At 47.1% G+C, this 19,521-nt stretch overlaps 1 protein-coding gene across 1 annotated transcript in view; it reads left to right on the top strand.

Annotated features, from left to right (window-relative positions):
- LOC129080661 (aldehyde oxidase 2-like) overlaps positions 1-19,521 on the top strand; it is a 70,761-nt gene that overhangs the window by 16,131 nt on the left and 35,109 nt on the right. The window contains 13 exon segments of the mRNA XM_054586179.1: positions 837-929; positions 5,583-5,728; positions 7,291-7,371; positions 9,250-9,381; positions 10,819-10,956; positions 10,958-11,013; positions 11,930-11,967; positions 11,970-12,090; positions 13,116-13,131; positions 13,347-13,439; positions 14,779-14,948; positions 15,540-15,681; positions 17,380-17,502. Coding sequence (XP_054442154.1) covers positions 837-929; positions 5,583-5,728; positions 7,291-7,371; positions 9,250-9,381; positions 10,819-10,956; positions 10,958-11,013; positions 11,930-11,967; positions 11,970-12,090; positions 13,116-13,131; positions 13,347-13,439; positions 14,779-14,948; positions 15,540-15,681; positions 17,380-17,502 — 1,349 coding nt within the window.

Here is a 19,521-nt window from a genome sequence, read left to right as displayed (position 1 = left end):
TTGAGGTGGGGAGGAAAGCATTAGAGGGTTTTTTAAAATCATTTACTTTATCTTGCCCTTTTTTATATTATTTTTCCTAAACAGTGAGTAGCTATAACAGAATTTTATCAAATGTATGTGGGTATATTAACAATGCACACCCAGCTATCACTAACTCCCAGTTTAAGAACGAGAGCTCGGCCAAGGACTGTGAAGGCGTGTGGACTCCCCCAGCCACACCCCTTCCCCCCTTCCTCTCAGAGGCCCTCATCAGCCTGCACGTGGTGCTGCTCAGTCTCTTCCTTGTTTGTACAGTTTTACCATGTATATTTGAATCCCTAAGCCATACATTATCTAGTTTCGTGTATTTCTGAACATCACATAAATAGATGGATGTGGTATTTTTCTTCTGCGTTTGCTTTGTTCATCGAACATTCTTGAGCTGAGATTCGCCCACATTGTTGCATGTAACTGTGCTAGATTTCATGTCGTGACTACGGCACAGTCGCCTCTTCCATTCTATTGCTGAAGAACACGGAGTGCTTTCCAAGTTTTGACTACTACTGATATTCTAATATATGACTCCTGGTGCCCACATGCAAGAGTTTTCTGAGAACCTCTCATCCATTTTACTTCCTATTTTTATATATATACATTGAGTGTATAAATAAATACATACACTGGAAGTGTGTGACTATAAATTTACTTGGCTTGGTGCATAGCCACTGCTTTCATATCTTTATGTATTATTTATTATCTGAAATTATTATCTGAACATTTTTATGAAAAATTTCCAATGCCAAAAAAAGGCGTTTTCTCTTTCCTAACTCTGTCTAAAATATATATTTACTTTTCAGGACCTGCAATGAAATCTCAAGGACATTTTCACCCAATTCTCCTCTCTCCTGCTAGGATTTCTGAGCTGAGTATTGTGTCTACAACAAGTGAGGGTGAGTTCCTGCTGTTCTTGTAAAATATCAGTGAACCAATCCCTGTACTAAACTTCCACATGCCAAATAGTTTGGAAACACCTCAAACACTTGTCTTGTCTGGCCTATCTCCAACTCTTCATCATTTTTTTGATGTGATGTACATCCCACCGGGAGACTTGACTATCAAAACCTTTGCACGGGTGATGGGGTATTGAGATGATATCATTCAAGGCCTTGTAGTCACCTTCAGGATTCTTGCCTGTTAAATGCCATGGTGACCTAGAGACAATAAATTTGCCATGTCACTTTGATGGGAAGACCCCAAGGAGAATGGGTGTCATCCATCAGTTGGTTCGATGGTCAATTCCAGGGACCAAAGATATTTGCAGGGGGAAAGTAGGACCAAATACTGTCTGGCACCCAAACATGGGGACAATGGTAAGAGGTCAGGTGGGACAAAGACCTGCCTGGGCAAGCACGCCTGGTCACTTACAACATCCGTAAAAGCCCACTACGTGCAGATATCATCAGGCAAAGCGACACTCACAAAATCAGAAGGGAACATGCAAGACTTTGCCTTTAAGATGGGTGGATATCCTTTGACAAAAGGAAATTTATTTTACTCCTTTCCACATCCCCCAGAGGTTCTAGCCTACAAAGACATGCATGTGAGTATCGTACTTGTATATAAGTGCTCCGTCAGTGACTTAATGGGGAAAAAAAATGAATGAGTTGGTCAGGAACTTGAATTTGGGATGCAGTAGAAAAAGTAACTCCCTGAACTCAGGCAGCAAGGAGGTTGACTGAACTGAGGGCAGGCCACTGTGTGTTTGTGGGGGTCAGTGGTGGGCCGTGGAGGGGACCCGCCTTGGCTCTTGCGCTGCCATCCAGGAGTCCTAGTCTCCTGGCCTGTAACCATCATCAGCCAAACTTAGGGGGTGCTGCAGACGGCAAGACTGCCCTGCCCTAGCCTCACCCCGCCCATTTGCAAGGAGAGGGGCCCTTCCTGGTTTCGCTCGGCACCATGGCTTTCCAGCCTCACTCAGCCTTGGGACAATTCAGGCAGCACACCTGAGTGTCACTCAGAAAACGAGGGGAAGGCACTTAGATTTACCTGAAATCTTGGTGTTGACAGAAAGGAGATGACAGAAACCAAAATTTGCCACCCTGGCGTTATTTGGGAAGATATTGATTTTAAGCTGTTTATTAAGGAACCAAGACTCAGTGGCAACCTTTGACCCTCCCCCCTTTCCTGTCCAAGAGATTCAGATTGAGAAAGCTGCTTCAGGAAGGAGATTTGAGGACGTTGCCCTCGCCTGGTTTGCATTAACTATGGCAAATAGAGGGCTTCAGACAGGGGCTTGTTAGCTAGATAACCTCTGGGTCTCATGTTTTTCCTGAGTCACCCAGCAAGCATTTTCCTGCCATATGTGTTCTGCTCTTCCTCAACCGCCTGTAAATGGTCCACTCTCACTTCTAAAACTGAAAACCCCCTTCTCTCTCTTTCCTCCTTTGTCCAGAATGTCTGATATACCCAATGTTGTCTCACCATCACTGGGATTTTCATGTCACTGGAATTTTCGTGCCTGTGTGAATTCCCTATATGCATCTATTAAAACTTGATTTTCTCCTGTTACTCTGCCTCTGTTAAGTTAATTATCCCAACCTAGAAGTACTTAGAAGATGGAAAGAAAAGTAGTAATTTTTTTAGCCCCCAAAGAGAGACGAGGAAGGGAAAATGGGTGGATCGGGAGTTTAGAAAACGAGGGTAAGTGGAAGGTTGGGATAGAAAAGCCTTCCTCTAATCTTTGCCCCAGGCAACACTTAGTTCATGTGTGTCAAACTTTTCTTTAGCACCAGAACCCTGACCTCAAACAAATTTTAAATAAAATAAGTGAATGAAAATAAGCTACTCTTTTGAAAAAAGCAACAGACTTTTCAGCATCCCTCCTGTCATGGAGCCCCCCATCCTGCCCTGAGAGTATTCTTCAGGGCACAAGTCACCATCCTCCATGTGACTCCAGGCCCTCATTTTATAGATGAGGGAGCCCGGAGGCAAAAGGAAAGCGTGCTTGCCCAAGGTCTCTGGACGGGCTGGGGGCCAGGTCACCAAGCCACACATTTCCCACTTTCAAATCAGAACTCTTTTGTTACTGCCATTCTCCGTCCCCAAAGCCCACCCCAAACACACAGCTCAGTTTGCATTCTGCAGGCAAAGTAGAGCCAGATTCTGAAATCTGAGGGGGAAAAACCAAAAACAATGCAAACCTGCCTGCCTCAGAACTTCTGAAAATTAAAGTGTGAGTGCCCTCTAGTGGCCCCCAGGGATGTTGCCCAGGATTCTCAAATTTCCTGAGGCCCAGGAGAGTGAAGTGGACAACGGCTGGTGAGGCAGAGCGGCCCCCTACCCCACCAGTATCCCCACCCTGAAAATAAATTTCTGCAATGGCATATGTTTGTTTAAGTTTTGCACGCTAATCTACATCACCTGCATGTTTAGCTCACTATACATTTTTTTTCCCCTCAAAATCTTCAGTATATTAAGTGCTCCAGAAAATCGCTGCATCTTTATCCCATAGACCCATGAACTCTGCGAAGCATGGAGTTGGAACAAAACCCACATTCTGAGAATCACACCAAGTTAAAGCTCTTTTCAATTCCACTGAAATACAAGCTAGATTTTGTGACCGAAGATGGAATGAAATATGAATGGAATTACAGTAAAGAGAATTTTCTTAGTGTAGCGGTATCATGCCTAGCACAAAGGGAGGGAGTAATGTGAGCAATAGAAATGGCCAAATAAAAGCCCCAGTGGATTGTCTGGCCTTCACCTGAGTTTGAAATCTGTGCTTGTGAGGACTCAGGAAAAAGAGCCGACAGCTGGCATTGCCTCTCCCATAGGGCTGAACTGCCCTTTTCCACGTATGTCAAATAGGAGACGGCCCTGCTGGTCTGTGTGATGCTTTTGACCTAAAAAAATAATAATAGCCTTTGTTTTTAGTTTCTGTCCTACAAATAAGACTGGGATTGTATGAAGCGTGCTTGGTCTTCCCAGCTCTCCTGTGGGGAAGGATAAAGCCAGGAATTTTGAAGAAGCTGAAGACCAAGCTCCAATGATAGGAAGCAACAGACCATAGCTGAAGGGTCTGGAAGGGGATCCCGTGTTCTGGAGCACCTGTTGTGAGACACTGAAACAGAAGCAGAGTGAGGACCCCAGGGGGAGACACTCCAGGGAGTAGGAGAAGTTCGGTTGCTTTTTAGCCAGATTTGCTCAGCAAAAGGGTAATAAGAAGCAGCTAGTGGTTTCCATCATCAATTAGGTGAGCTCAGTTTATTAAAGCCACGGGTGTTGTACAGCTATGTTGACGGAGATGAGGGAAGTATTGTGCCAGTATATACTTAATGTTGATTCAAAATAAAGCTATGTGGGGGAGTGAAATATTTTCAGAGATTAATCCACAAGAGAAAAGTCAAAGTCCAGCCTGCAATCTGCAGTCAGAACCCAGCCCTGGAAGTGATCAAATCAGACTCTGCGAGTTAGTGATTCATTCTGCAAACTCCAGAGGAGTGGAGGATTAATTTTTTTTTACGACCAAGCAGACTTTATTTCAAGAATGGAAGAAAGATTCTACATTAGAAAATCATTTCATTGATCACATTATCATAGTAAAAGAGGAAAATCTTATGATCACCTAAATAGATGGAATAAACATTTAATAAAAATTCAACACCCATTTCTAATATATGAGTAAATTCAGAGCAAACTAGGAATATAAGGAAACATTCTGAACCAGATAGTGAGTGAAGGAGTAATTTTAAATGGCTCCTAATGGTTTGGGTGACTTCTTCATTTTCAAAGACTGACCTAAACAATTTATATCGCTGCTGCAGGGAAACCCCCACGCCAGTGCTAGTATCCTGACAATGGTCACAAGTATGCCTGCAATGGTTGTTAAAAATGTGAATTATTTCCTTGCCAGGTAGCAAATAGCACTGCTTCAATCTTCCTGGATGCTCTCCCATTGGGGCTGCTTCCCTGGCCCCTCCATGGGGACCCCCCAATATCCCCACACCCAACAACACCCAACGTAATCCCTGGGGCAGCTCCTAGCATGGGCTGTGTTCATTCCAGTTGGCCGGAGCCCCTCATGCAACTGATGGTTGAAGATCTTGAGTATCAAGAGTAGCTGTAGGATACATATCAGCAGTTGAAACTATTCATTTTAGACAATGGAAAGGCCTCTGCCATTACTTTAATGACATCAGGTTTATCCACCGTAATTACAAAACATCCTTGCACAGCTTCAGCGTGGTCAGTCAGGAGGAGGTCACGGAAAGCCCTAGTAAGGTCTGCCACCTGCTGGCCGTTACTGTCGTTCCTTCTCTCTAGTTTCTATTCCTTTGCGTTTGTTCAAATGAGAATGTAGACCAGCCCAGAGGTCCTAACCCTGGCTGCACAGAACCACCTGGACCTTTGAAAAAGCCCCAGGCCCAGAGATTCTGCTTCAACTGAGCTAGGAAGGGGCATCTGGGCTGTTTTTGAGTTCCCGGCGATTCTCTGGGCAGCCAGGGTGGGGAGCCACTGTTCTAGGCCAAGACCAAGGCCCGGGCGTCCGGATTACAAGTCAGCTCCTCCCTCCGTGTCATGTGTAAAAACAGTTTGTTTTCCAGGACTGACAATAGGTGCAGGCTGCGGTCTAGCCCAGGTGAAGGACACCTTGGCTGAGAGGGTTTCCGAGCTCCCGGAGGGGAAAACTGAGACAGACCAAGCCCTCCTGAAGCACCTGAGGAGTCTGGTGAGCCAGCAGACCCAGTGCGTTCCCCCGCTGTCCCATTAGGCACATGGCGCCTATTTCTCAGTCTGAAATGCTGAAATAAGCATTGGCAGAATCCATATGCAAAAGGGTCTCAGCAGACTGAAGTGGCAGGCACGATAAATATTTAATACTTAACAAATATTATTGAATAACACACTTAAATATTTAACGTTTAACAAACATTATTGAATAACATACTTAAAGGAAGGTTCTAAGTGAAGTTTAATTAAATAGCTAAGTAGCACTATAGGTGGGAAAAGGACTTTATAATAAGACTATCAAAGAACCTACTTCAGTTTAAAGCTTCATTAACAGAAGTATAACACCTAAAATAAAGAGGGTAGCCTCCTCTGGGCCAGGCTGTTTAGACCACAGCCACAATGCTCAGATCTAAGAAACAGCTTAAGGTCTAGTTATTTTTTATATCAGGAGAAAGCAGAAGAGACATGGTTAGATTTTCAAAGTATATATGTTCCCTCTCCTACATACCCCAACCGGTGTATTAGAAATCCCTGGGATATCGGGATTAGGGGAGGACATGTCTCCTTTGAAAAAGCTCTTCAAGTGATTTCCAAGTGTTCTCTCCCCTATCAGGAACTGACTGTCCCCTGGAGCCTGGCCAGGAGAGCGGTGCCGGAGAGCGAGGGGCTGGAAGCCACATCAGAAAGAGGAATGGTGGGGGTGGGGGCCTGAGAGGGACCATGAGAGCTGCCTTCACGTACTCATAGGCTCCTGAGGGCAGATGGATTTATTCATATGTCCGAAAGGGTAGAAGCCTGTCTAATCGATGAGAGTCCAGGGAGGCAGGTTTCAGCTCAGTGGAAACAAAAGCTTTAAAATCAAGCTGTCCACAGAGAAATTGGGGGTCCCTGTCCCACCGCTGTTACGGCCTAAACCACAGCAGCCCAGGTTGTCACTGTGGACTCCATCACTCTGTGGGGAGGAGGGTATTGAGTTGAGTGGCTAGTCATTGCCCTCCCAAGTTCTGAGATACCATAGCCTCTGCTCTATCTGAGTGGAGTTTTCCAAAAAGAGAGAAGAGGCACTCCGCACTCTAAATGGTAAGGGTGGGTGCCCAGACCCTGACTTGGTCCCCATGAAGTCTGTGCTGTGGCCAAGACTGAGGGGGGTGGTTCGAAACTGGCCGCTGAACCTTGCTGCTGGGGTTTGAATCCCACTCCTGGCCCTTCCAGGAGACCTTGGTCTAATTTCACAATTCCTCTGTGCCCAGTGTCTCCAACTGTGGCGTGGAGAAATGGCATCAATCTCACTGGGTTGTTGTGAGGATGAGTAAATATGTGTGAAAAGGCTGACAGCAGGTGGAACACACCCAAAATCTACGCGAGTGTTAGCTACCGTCAATTCCCCTCAATCCCCAGTAGCCCGTGGGAGGGGCCTCCAGGTCAGGCTGACCTCCCGGACGGTGGGACCTGAGTCTCCTCTGCCCAGAAGGCCCAGGATCCCCTGGGCTCTTTCGCTCCCAGAGGGGACCACGAGCAGGTGCCAGTGGGGCAGAGGATTTGTGGGGTAGAATGACCCAGGCTGCAACACTCCCTCCTGAGTCCTTAGGGGGACATATCATAAGTCGGCATTGCTATTCGGACCTGAATCCAATTCTGGCTGTGGGCAATGCACCTCACAATGCTCACTCTGAACAGCACCTGGAGGTTTTTTGTCTTTTTCTAAGGATTCTCTTTAAGTAAGAGCCCATGTCTCTGGCTCTCAGTGCAGCATGGGAAGCTCGGGCTCCTGGACGAAGGCACGTTGATGCAAAGGGGTGGTTAGTGCTTCCTTCTGGCACTACTCCACATTCACACAACCCCCACCCTGGACTGCAACTCAGCCAGCCCACGCGTCAGCCGGGGGAGGGGAAACAGGCTGAGGCAAAGGCTCCCTCCTCTTCATGTACCCCGACCCCTGTCCCCAACTGCTGTGTGAGAAGCCACAAGTCTGGTGAGGACACACTGTGGACACCTCGGCCCTCCAGGGGTGGGAGGAAGGCAATGATTAATTTTACATAATGGCTGGGTGGGATGTTCCCTTGGCGCCGCTCCGTGCCAAACTACCCTTGTCTCCCCGGAAGTGCTCAGCTCTCACACCACCTCCAGCTGCTCCAAGGACGCCAACGCTCCCCTTAATGGGCAGTAACTGTGAGCCAGACTGTGCTGGACACTTTACACACAGCATGTTTAATCCATCCAGCCACCCAGCTGAGGTCACCTGCAGAGGCGTGTAGGATGGGAACCCCAGCCTGTCTGATTTCCTGACAGATACACTTGCCTCTTGTCTATAGGCTTCCTCCGCAAGGCCTCTAACTCCCCTTCCCATTCACTTCTCCCCTCTTTCACGCACAACCCCTCACATACCCACTGCTGTTCTCCATCCCACTCAAACCGCCCATTAGCTACCCAAGCATGGGCTGACACGGGCCCAGACACTGGGGTGCATAGCCTGCCTGTGTGAACTTCGAGGAGTGTGCAACCAGGAATTCTATCCAAGGCATCGTACACCTCCTGAGGGAGCTGTTGGCCAACATCGTCCTATCCCTGATCCATGGAGACTCGCAGTGTTGGGAGAGACTTGATGGCAGAGAAAAAGCTCTCCTATCCCCATTCAACTTTGTGTGGCGCCCGCCAGGCTGGAGGAGGGGAAAGGCCTCACCCCAGCCGGCCCGTCAGCCATGTTGCTGAGTCCTCCAGGCCTGTGGTCCAGGACGACCCCAGCTGACCCCCAGAGACAGGGAGAGAAGAAGCCCAGACTTGGGAAATGCGGATAGGAAGGATGCCTCCCACACTATTGGTAGTAGTAATAAGGGCAGTGAAAATGTCCTTCGACTGGGCTGTTTGTTATTACCCCCAGCTTAAGGTCTCTGTTCTCCCAGCTCTGCCAAAGCACCGGCACCCTGAACGCAGCCCAGCCCCAGCGAGGCCAGTACATGAGCTGGCTGACCAGCAGTAGGGCGGGCCAGCCAAGGTCAACTGGGGTCCCCTGGTCTCCTCACTGCACCTCCTGCGGAGCCACACACCGCCTTTCAAGGCCAGAAGGGGGTGCTCAGACTACTCAGTGACGACAACGGGGCTTAAAGGTTTTGTATGTACATCCCTTTCCTTTGAAGGTGTAGGCATCTGGCTTAGGAGCCAAAAAGAGCAGCAAAACCAAAAAGCAAACCCAATGGTTTGAACTCCATTAATAGTGGAAACAAACCCTCTGTCAGTATAAGTCACGCCCTTACCTTGAGCATTGAGGGCGTTAGGTTTAAATAGCCTCTGCTAAAAGGTGGAAACCCACACAGGCCTGGCAGGCCTTGGAGGCAGGAGGAGACCCGGTTCACACAGCCCGTGCCAAGAGCAAATGTCAGGAAGCTGCCACCACCCCTCCCTGCGGCAGAGACAGGAGAGTCCAGACTCTCGCTCACTCAGACGTCTGCATCACTTGGTGCTGAGAAAGGTGCCCTTTTCTTCTTTGCTGCTGACATTTAAAAGTGCAAAATAAATCTCACATTCCTTGTTGCCACTGTGCAGAAATGTCATTTATCCTCAACAGAAGGTACGCAGCAGATTCCTCTAAACGAATATTTTCTTGCTGGGTTGGCAAGAGCAGACCTGAAGCCTGAGGAAATTGTGCAGCCTGCGCTCATCCCTCACTTTCGAAAGGTAAGAATTCCCCTGGCCGCTCTTGAGGGTTGTTTTTCCCTTTTCATCACCGAGTCCAGTCATCTTACGACTTCGAAAACAGATAGAAGGAAAATAACTCTGCCGTGAGAGTAATAACTTCCTGTTCCCTGCGCCCGGGCACAGCTCCAGGGGCCTCCCATACCCTTGAGCAAGCAGCCCCAGGGTGTGGATTTAGGGTGTTGTTTCAGTTGTGGGGTGGGGCCTGCGGGCGCCTGCGGTCGGTCCTGCTTCCTTGTGTTCACTACTCTGGAGGCGGAAATTAAAGCTCTCTGGTGGTGGAATGAGCTTCTCAGCCTGACCCGCAAGGAAATGCAGGCTGGGCTGGGCCTCCTCAACTCAGGCTAACCCCAACAGTGTATAGAACACGGGGGCCCCCAGACATCTGCTAACACAGGATCCCTGGGGTTGACGTGGCCACCCCTGCACCCCCTCCCCGCCCCCCCAGCCCCGCCCCCGCCCCCCCCCCCCCCGCGCCACCCTGGCTAGGAAGGAGGCCTTCGGTCCTTGCTCTTTGCTCCCTGGGCCTCTCTCCAAAACTGTACCTGAATCCAGGAGGACAGTCTTTCCAGAGAAAAGTACTACAACACACACACACACACACACACACACACACACACACACACTCAACACACACCAAAAGCCAGGCATCAGCTGGGTTATGCAGGAAGTGATGCATTAAGTCATGCTCTCAGCCGCATATGGGCTTCACTTATTTTTCCTGTGGAATGAACACTTTGAACAATGTTCCCAGTCAAATGTGCCTCAGTAAAGTCCCCAGGCAGAAAAACAGGCAGACTCAAACACGACATCCCCGGTGGCCACACAGCTGGAAACACACCTGAGACGCAGGCCATCCCCGCGAACCCCCCGTCAGCGCGCCAGCAGTCACGGTGCCAAGAGATCGGCAGGGCAGCCATCACCCCCCTGATTCTTGTTCCTGGTACAAGACTCCTTAGCCCCCTGTTGGAAAGCTCATTTCGACCCCCTTATGGGCTGTGCAAAATGGAAAGCAATCGTTTCTGCAAACCAAGACAGGCGGGGCGGCCCTTTTGCACTTCAGGCAAATCATAAGGAAAAGCACTGGCGCTGGGAGGGCCCTCCCTCCTCACAGGAGACAAGGGTGTCTGAAGAGGACAGGGCATGATCCAGGCCTCTGTGCGGAGGCCTCCTGACCCCAGAGGAAAGGGGCACAGAGATCGCTGTTCCGCCAGGGCATCAGGCACGGCAGAGGCGGCTCTGAGAGGACGTTATTCCCCGTTTGAACAAGGAAGCAACCACCTTGCCTTCAAATCGTGCCAAGTATCCTTTGCGTCCCTTTAGATTGGGTTTAAGTGATTAACGAGTGGCACCAAGAAGCAGAAATATGCTCTTAGTTTTAACATATCAAATAACTGTAAGTGGTTTTTGTCCGCACAGTGGGAATTTGTGGCAGCCTTCCCACAGGGTCAGGGTCAGGGTCAGGGTCAGCAGAACGCCGCAGCCGATGTGAACGCCGGCGTGTGGGTCCTCAAGGAAGGCACAGGCACCACCGAGGGCCTGAGCGTCGCCTACGGAGGGGGTCGGGGCGGCCACCACCTGTGCTCACGGATCCTGCCAGCAGCTCCGAGGGAGGTAGGCAGTGAACCCTGCTCCCCAAGGGTGAATAGACATCAAAAAAAAAAAAAAAAAAAAAAAAAGAAAAAGAAAGGAGGGAAGGAAGAGAGGGAGGGAGGGAGGGAAGGAATCTGGCTCAGGCAAGCATTAGTAAAGCCCTGAGAAGATGGAAACTCCTGTGGGTAGAAAGGCTGCTTCTTCTTTCCACCATTTTTCTAAATGAATCAAACATTACTGGACTTGGATTAATAAGGTGGCACTCTTTGGGTCAGGAATACAACAAAAATGATGAGGCCTGCCTTCAGCCCCAGGCCTCTTGTGACATCAGCAACTCCAGCAAATGCACTGCAGGCAGCGTCCAAGTGGCACCTGCCACTCCCTTTGCTCAGGTGCAATCTCTTTCTTCCTCTGTGTACAGGTCAGAATTTTGTCCAGTTCATAATGGAACTGGACTTTAACGGTCTGTTTATTTAATGCCAGGTTGCAGCACGATTTGGCTCTTGATCATGCTTGGTTCATGTTCAAGGGACAGGTTCCATCTGCACCCTGCCATGACCCTCAGCCCATTTCTTGCTTTGGTTTTCCTCAAAGGCTCGGTTAGGTGATTTCTAAGTTCTCTTCCAACTCATACAGCAGTGTCCAACCCGGGGCCCCTGGGCCACATGCTGCCCGAGGTAGCTCTGAATGCAGCCCGAGACAAAATTGTAAATTTACTTAAAACCTGTTTTCGTTCATCAGTTTTCATTAGTGTTTGTGTATTTAATGTGTGGCCCAAGACAGCTCTTCTTCTTCCAGTGTGGCCCAGAGACACCAAAAGGTTGGCCACCCCTGTAAGATTCTGGGGTCTCTCAATGATCGCCATCCAATAACGAGCACCTGTCACACGACTGAAACAGCCCTTTAACTGGTTCCTTCCTGCTGCCAAGCCTACCAGGTGATGGAATGCGCTGATGCTAGATGAGGCTTGCAGGCTGCTTTGGATGAAGTGTCTCTCCCAGGCTCAGCTCCAGGGGCCAGGGTAGAATTCAAGAGGACTCTGGTGGCCAGCTTCTTCTTCAAGTTCTACCTAGAGGTTCTGCGGCAACTGAAGAAGCTGTAAGGCTGTCCTCTGTGCCTCTAAATGCTTCGGCTTGTATGTGCTCCTTGCAGCCGTAAGCTCCCGGCTGTCCCACTGCTTGTGCAAACCGTCTTGCGGGCAGCCTGCACCACTGCCTGCCACCTGTTCTGGGTCAGGCCCGGTCAGTTCCCAGCTGTCCCTCCTCCGGGTTCCTGAGGCTCGGGGTCCCAGCCTGACCGCAGCGCACAGATGTTGACCGCGTGCCCCAAGCAGTGAAACAGTCTTCATGCCCCCGCTTGGGCGTACAATTATTTTTCTTTCAAAATCACTTGATGAAAGTATAGTTACATATAATAAAATGTACCTATTTAAATGCAGTGAGTTTTGACAAGTGTGTGAACCCATGTAGCCACCGCCTCAAACAAGACAGAGAGCATTGCCGTGACCCCCAAATTTCCCTTTTGCCCCCTTGCAGTCAACCCCCCCACCCCTGCCCCTTGGCAAACACATTTCAATCTCCATGTGGAATGTAAAATAACATTTTAGTTTTCAAAAATACTAAAACATATTTTCATGCTAATATTTAAGTAGCTTCTTGTTAGATTTTCTGATTACAAATTTCTGGAGTAATTAACCAAAAGATTCCCTTTCTCAATCTCTCTCCCCCTCCCTCCCTCCTTTCCTCCCTCCTTGCCTCTCCTCCCCACTCTTTCCCTACCTTACACCCCCTACCCCCGGCCCCACCCCAACATTCCAGCGTTCCTAAAGTGTCTGATTTTCATCGAGTCAGATAGAGACCTTCACCAACCACATTCCCCAGAATAATCCTTGCTGCTTATTAAGACACTTGATGTGTTTCAGTGATGCACAAGGAGGCTTCCCAATTTTACTGCTCTCCAGAAAAGTTGAGTAGCTGAGAAAAATAATTAGTATATAGGATCTTTTGTGTACCGTGAACTCCAGCTCATTCTTGGATGGCTTTTTTAGCCTCAAATTTTCTTGCTTCTCCAATCTGCCAGCCAGCTCACCCATAGGCCTCTCTCCCTTCTCAGGGTGACTTAAGGATCAGATTCAAACCAGTCAGTCCAGTTCTTCATTGTGTGGAAAGAGAGGGAGGGCAAGAAACTTTCATACAAAGCAACATCCCTGAGAAGGGATGGGGACTTTGGTTATTCAGGCTACACTAACCATGCAGTTTCATGGAACCCTTAGCCAAGAAATTTTCTCCTAAATCAAAGCCCCACTTAATCACAGATTAACCAGTTTATCTGTACTGTTTTGAGACTTCACTCAGGACTGCCTCCATTCTCTTGAAGTTTCAGACCTATTCCCGAGTGCTCTAGAAGATTTCCCGGCCACCGTGCCTCAGAAAGTCCAAAGGTACCAGGTCAGTGAATTTAATTTAATGGAAACTTATCCACTAAGATAAACTGTAGCTGTGTGAACAAGCAAGCAGTTCAGAGTTGTGATTTTCACTTCTGATTTTGTAGTTTTTGCCAGCACATCCGCCCTTTGTTTAGGCCAATTCAGGGAGATGGTGGATCTGAGATCAGGCCTGAGCTACCACCAGGTGCACTTAAGGCTGAAGCAACCAGAACGGTTTGACCGCCTCGTAACTGATAGCCTCTTCGCACTATCAAACTGATGTCCTTTGGGCATTTGTTTGAGGTGCCGCTGAGCCCCTTGTAGGGGAAGAACAGCACTGGAAAGTAGCAAGGTTCATCCTCCACCCCCATTGCAAATGTTTGTATCTCCTCAGCAAAACAAGAACCCTGCAAGGAACAGAACCCACCTTCCTTGAAGAACAACTTAGAAAGTACCTATTATTATCTACTAGCATACCGCCCCTCCCCCACCCCATCTCCACACACCACACCACGCACAGATCTTCCTTGAGAACAGTTCCAAAGTAAACATTTTCTCTTCCATTTCTTTATACTCCCAGTGATGTTTTTAAAAAGGTTTTATTTCCTTACTTTTAGAGAGAGGGGAAGGGAGGGAGGAAAAGGGAGAGAAACATCAATGAGTTGCCTCTCACACACCCCTATCAGGGGACGTGGCCCACAACCCAGGCATGTGCCCTGGCTGGGAATCAAACCAGCAACTTTTGGGTTCGCACGCTGGCACTCAATCCATTGAGCCGCACCAGCCAGGGCTCTCCCAGTGATGTTTTTATGACCTTTACAGAGGGCAGCTAAGGCACCTTAGTCTGGATCCAGTGGACTCCACTGCCATTTGCTACGCCCTCCTCCACCAGGGGTCCTGCTCAGGTCGATAGCAGGCTTCTGGCAGGGATTTTGGTCCCTTGCCCTCAGGAATTATATTACTCTGGCCTTTGCCATCATGATCACTTTATATGTGAACAGGTTGATTCCTAGAAAGGTCAGAAAGCAGGACAGGGAGACCTCTAAATTCCAGAACAAAGGGATATAGGGGTACCACTTAGAAAAAGAAGATGTCAAGAGGACAAACTGGGGCGCCCCTTCACCTATTTCACAATTTTGCCAAAAAGTTGGCCCTGTGTAAGGTATTGCTACATAACTGCAATGACCATTGCCCAGTGTAGTTACATCATTAAATTGTCCTGTTCTCTATCTGACCTACCCCAGTGTTTGTTGCTCAAGGATAACTGTGTTTTCTCAATCCCAAATCAGCAAAGATGGTAATTGTCCAGGCCACTTCTGAAGATTCACCTTCTCCAGGGCAACTCCTGTCTTCCTCTATAGAATGTGGATTCTCACCAACCCCTCCAACATCCAATGGGATGCCCCATCATGCACCTGTCAGGTCTTAAGCAGGACACAGGGGAAGCCATGTCTTGTGATGACATCCTTAGGGTGGATAAAGAACTTTCCATGCCTTTGGTGACCAGTACGAGAGCCCATACAAAAATCACGTAAGTAAATGAAAAGCTTTCAAAAAGCCTTTTAAAAGCACACCTGGAGGAATGTGGCCATTCTACTGCAATGTGCTAAACCCGCAGGACCTAAAACGGAAGCAGTAAGGAAAAGGTCACCAGCCCCAGGAGGAGGAAGAGAGGGTGTCTGGAAATGGCTACCATGGAAAAGAAACAAAAATTACAGTTATGAGTCCCTTGCTTCCATTCTAACCCCACATCACCTCATCTCTCCACTGCATCCTCAGGCAGGACTCGAAGGAATAACTCTAAGTAGAGCTGATATTCAGCTGCTGATAAAATATGGAAATCCTTCATTAGTGAATGGTAAACAGCCACGTCCTAAGCTTCCTAAGGACGCCCCTTTGCAACAAACACGCCGGCCCCTCCGACAGCTCCCCTTCCAGCAGCTGAAGTGCTACGCCCTGGCCCAGCAGGGTCCTCTTGGACTCTGCCCTACAGAAAGTCAGCCCTGATCAGCGCCTAAGCTGGGCCAGTTATTTCATATTTTGATTGTCAGCCATGCTCTATCCCTGCAAGGGCCCTCAAAGCTTGCTGATGTCTACCCCTTAAATATTTCTCTTTTTTCAGATCAATTGATTTTTCCAAGGCCCTTAAACTGCCCGGGGTGGTTGATGTGATAACAGCTGGAGACATTCCAGGCACCAATGGCACTAAAGACAGCAAATATTTGGCTGTAGATGAGATATGGAAAATGCCTTTCCAGATGACTGTGTAGATAATCACCAAGGTACCACCTCCAGCCAGCCAGCTTCTCATGGCCTCCCAGCCCTCTCTGCCCCTGGGAAGAGGAGGAGGGTAGAAGCGCCAGTTCTTCCAAATTCTTTCTACCCATAACGTCGTTATTCAGATAGACCTACTCTTCTGGAGTCAGGAAATAACGTAATAAAAAGAAAAATTATTACAGAAAACCAACAAATCTTAGTTTTCCCACTGTGTGCCCTTGAGTCAATTTGTCCTCATCTGAAAAATGCAGGAACTAACCTGTATCAGGTTAGAATAGAAAGATCTAGAAAGGAGAGTACAAAAAGCACAGCCACTCCCTGTTATTTGCATTGAACTGCCTCCCTTTCTGGACCAACTGTAACTCCTTCACCTTCCACTTACCTCACACACTCCATTTTTAATGAAGCTGCTCTTGCCATCTTTGACCTTTGACCAATTCTACACTCATTCACTGGACACTTGTTTCTCAAGCCAGACTACCTTGGCTCATGTTCCAGCTCTACCCCTCACTTAGCTATGTGTCCTTAGGTGCCATCCCCTGTAAAATGGAAATAATCACAGTGTTGCTGTGAGATCTAAATGAGTCAATACGTGTGAAGTGCTTGCAACAGCGCTTGGCACACGAAGCCCCTCTGTGTTAGCTATTATTGCCACATCTCAGTGAGTCCCACTCAGACTGTTCTCCCTTAGCCAGGGAATGAATCACTGTCCTTTTGGTTGGACTCCAGATAAAGAAGTTGGCTGTTGTTTCGGAACTGTATTATCTGCTCAGGCCAACGTGACAAAATACCACAGACTGAGTGGCTTAAAAAAGAGAAATTTATTTTCTCACAATTCTGGAGGCTGAAAATCCAAGATCAAGGTATTGGCAGGTTTGTTTCTCCTGAGGCCCCTCGGCCTGCCTTGCAGATACTCATCTTCTCCCTGGGTCCTCACATGGCCTTTTGTCTGTGCCTGAACCTCCCTGATGTCTCTTCCTCTTCTTATGAGAACATCGATCATATTGGACTAGAGCTTCACCCTTGTGACCTCATTTAACCTTAATTACCTCTTTGAACGCCCTGTCTCCATTACATTCACATTGAGGGGTTAGACACAAGGGGTGTCCAACCTGTGGCCCATGGACCACACGCAGCCCAGGATGGCTGCGAATGCAACCCGACACCAAACTGTAAACTTACTTAAAACATTATGAGTTGGGTTTTTTTAAATTACATGTTGCGCCGTATTTAATGTGTGGCCCAAGACAACTCTTCTTCCAGTGTGGTGCAAAGATACCAACTGGTTGGACACCCCTGGGAGGGCTTCAAGATATGAATAGGGGTAGGAGAGCCATGTTCTACAAAAAAAACTTTCCTTATCTTTAATCTCTAAAATGACACCATGAAGGCAATGCAGTGAACCTAACTTGACAAGACAGAGCAGATTCAGGTCATAGCCAATCTCACATTCTCTCTGGAGCTTACATTCATTGAGTAAAATGGCCAATGGAAACATCTGTATTATTTAAATTATTTTTTAATTTTAAAGATATTTTAATGTTTTAGCCCAGCACATGCAGTTAAATGTGACGTGGTTATTAATACTCAACAATGACAACTAGGACACCAGCCATTGGTGAGGTTGAGCTAAGCATACTCTTCCCCAGAATCTTCTCCGTGTTTCATGCATGTCCTTTCCACAGGTACTGTGCGTGGGCCAGATCATCTGTGCTGTGGTTGCAGAGACCGACATACAGGCGAAGGGTGCAATTGAGAAGATAAAGATCACCTATGAAGATCTGGGGCCTGTAATCTTCACCACCGAGGTAAGCTGGCTCATCTCTCCCATCGGGTTGTAGAATTAAAAGTACTTTTGTAAATATCTTAATGCAAAACTAATTCAGGACTCTGACTTCTTCTTGTCACTGGCTTGCTCTGAATAGATCAGCTGTCTCTGGAAGATATTACTTGTATGAATTGAAATTAGCCTTGGCTCCAAGAAACAGGAAAAAGAATAATACAAATTTATTTCTCTATTACATTCAAAAAGTCTAAAAATGGTCGCTCCAGAGCTTACATGGGATTCTATGTGTCAGTGATCTGAGCTCCTGCTAGCCAGCTCTTCCTCACGCATGGTTTCCATTCATACTTTGGCCCACAATGGCTGCTGAAGCTCGGGCCATTGTGTCCACATTCCAGATAGCAGAGACAATGAAGTGATGATGAAGGGCAAATGCTTCCCTTTAAGGACAGTCCCAAAAGTTGACAGACCTTCCATTTACATCTCATTGGTTAGAACCTAGTCATATTCCATGTCTAACAAAAAGGGGAGCTGGAAAATATAGATTTTATTCCAAGTGGCCAGGTATCTACCAAAAATCGGGGATTCTATTACTTGAGGAAGATGATGAGACTAGACATTGGGAACAGTCATGTTTTTAAGGTGGAGCCAAACAGCAGTGGGATTCTTACAATGGAATTCCATAGAAATTTCCACTCTCATTTCTGGGTATGGATGATGAAATGCAAAAAATATTTAAGTTAGAATAGAAAAATCTGATGTGGATGGGGGTTTGCTGTTTCTAAGTTCAGAGTAATTGAGTTGAGAAAAGCTTACTCATTTGTGCAGTTGTGACAGAAAATAAAATTTTTTCAAAGGCCCTGGTGAACCATTTGAACATTTTTAAATGTGCCTGAAAGGTACAACTTGTTCAATATTCAAACTGTTTCTTGTTCTCTCTAAACCAAATCAACTCTTATCCAAATTCCCATCTTGCCAGTTCTGCATGAAGTCCAGGCCATTTCTCTGGGCTCACTCCCCTACCTAGGGTTCTACTAGGATCCTAATATGGGTTTTTAAAATTTCAATTCTAACCCCATCTCCTCAAGGGAAAAATGATGCACCCAGAGGACACACCCACAAAATATGTTGGGACTCAGAAGGGTTAGAGATCCAGCATTCCTTCAGAATACGACTGTCCAGGGTCAGCAAAAAAATTCTTTGGTAAACAAAAGTAGGTAATGAAATAGTCATATATACAAATACCTATGCATCCATCCATTCATTTATATGACTATGCATATATGAGAGACAGTGAAGGATAGTGGTTAAAAGCACAGGTTCTAGAAGCAAAGTGCCAGGTTTGAATTCTGATTGCACCAACACTAACCATATGACCTTTGGCAAGTTACTTGGCTTCCCTGTGCCATGGTTTCTTCATCTGTAAAATGGGGTTGATGATAACAATGTCTAATGCCTACCTCATTAGGTTTTCCTAAGACTAAATGAGTTTATACATGTAGAATAGTGCCTGGCACATAGTTAGTGCTTACTAAATAAAGCATATATTATTTATAAGATTATATTATGTTATGACACAGTACAGAATAGCAATAAACATACTTCCACATGCACTAGAGTGACTCATTGAGATCTTGGTACAGCACAAAATGAAAAAGTCGACTATATTTTTCATTTTCTGCTGCTTTGACTCATCAAGTGTTCATCATTAGGCAAGATGTTTCTGAAAACGAAACCTGGGCTGACTCCATCCCTTATTTGCAGCATCACTTGGAGAAAATTATTATAACTTTTCTATGCCCAGTTTCTTCATCTGGAAAATGGAGATCATAATAGAATTTACACGAGAATGCATGTAAATACACTGTGTATTGTCCAGTGCTTGACACAAAGCACTGGACCATCACAGTGGCTCCAGATCTTGATTCTTACCATTTCTCTAACCCTTGCTGGTTTCCTCTGCAATCTAGAAGACATTCCCTCCTTCATCCCATCTCTAAGGCAAGCCCACTACTCTAGAACTTCTTTGCTTGCATGGCTCCAT

Source organism: Pteronotus mesoamericanus, unplaced genomic scaffold (genome assembly GCF_021234165.1).
Source record: "Pteronotus mesoamericanus isolate MK-2021 breed Mesoamerican mustached bat unplaced genomic scaffold, CSHL_Meso_final contig_90, whole genome shotgun sequence".
NCBI classification, from domain to species: Eukaryota; Metazoa; Chordata; class Mammalia; order Chiroptera; family Mormoopidae; genus Pteronotus; species Pteronotus mesoamericanus.
The sequence above is the reverse complement of the archived record's forward strand: the minus strand, read 5'-3'. Positions and strand labels throughout refer to the sequence as shown.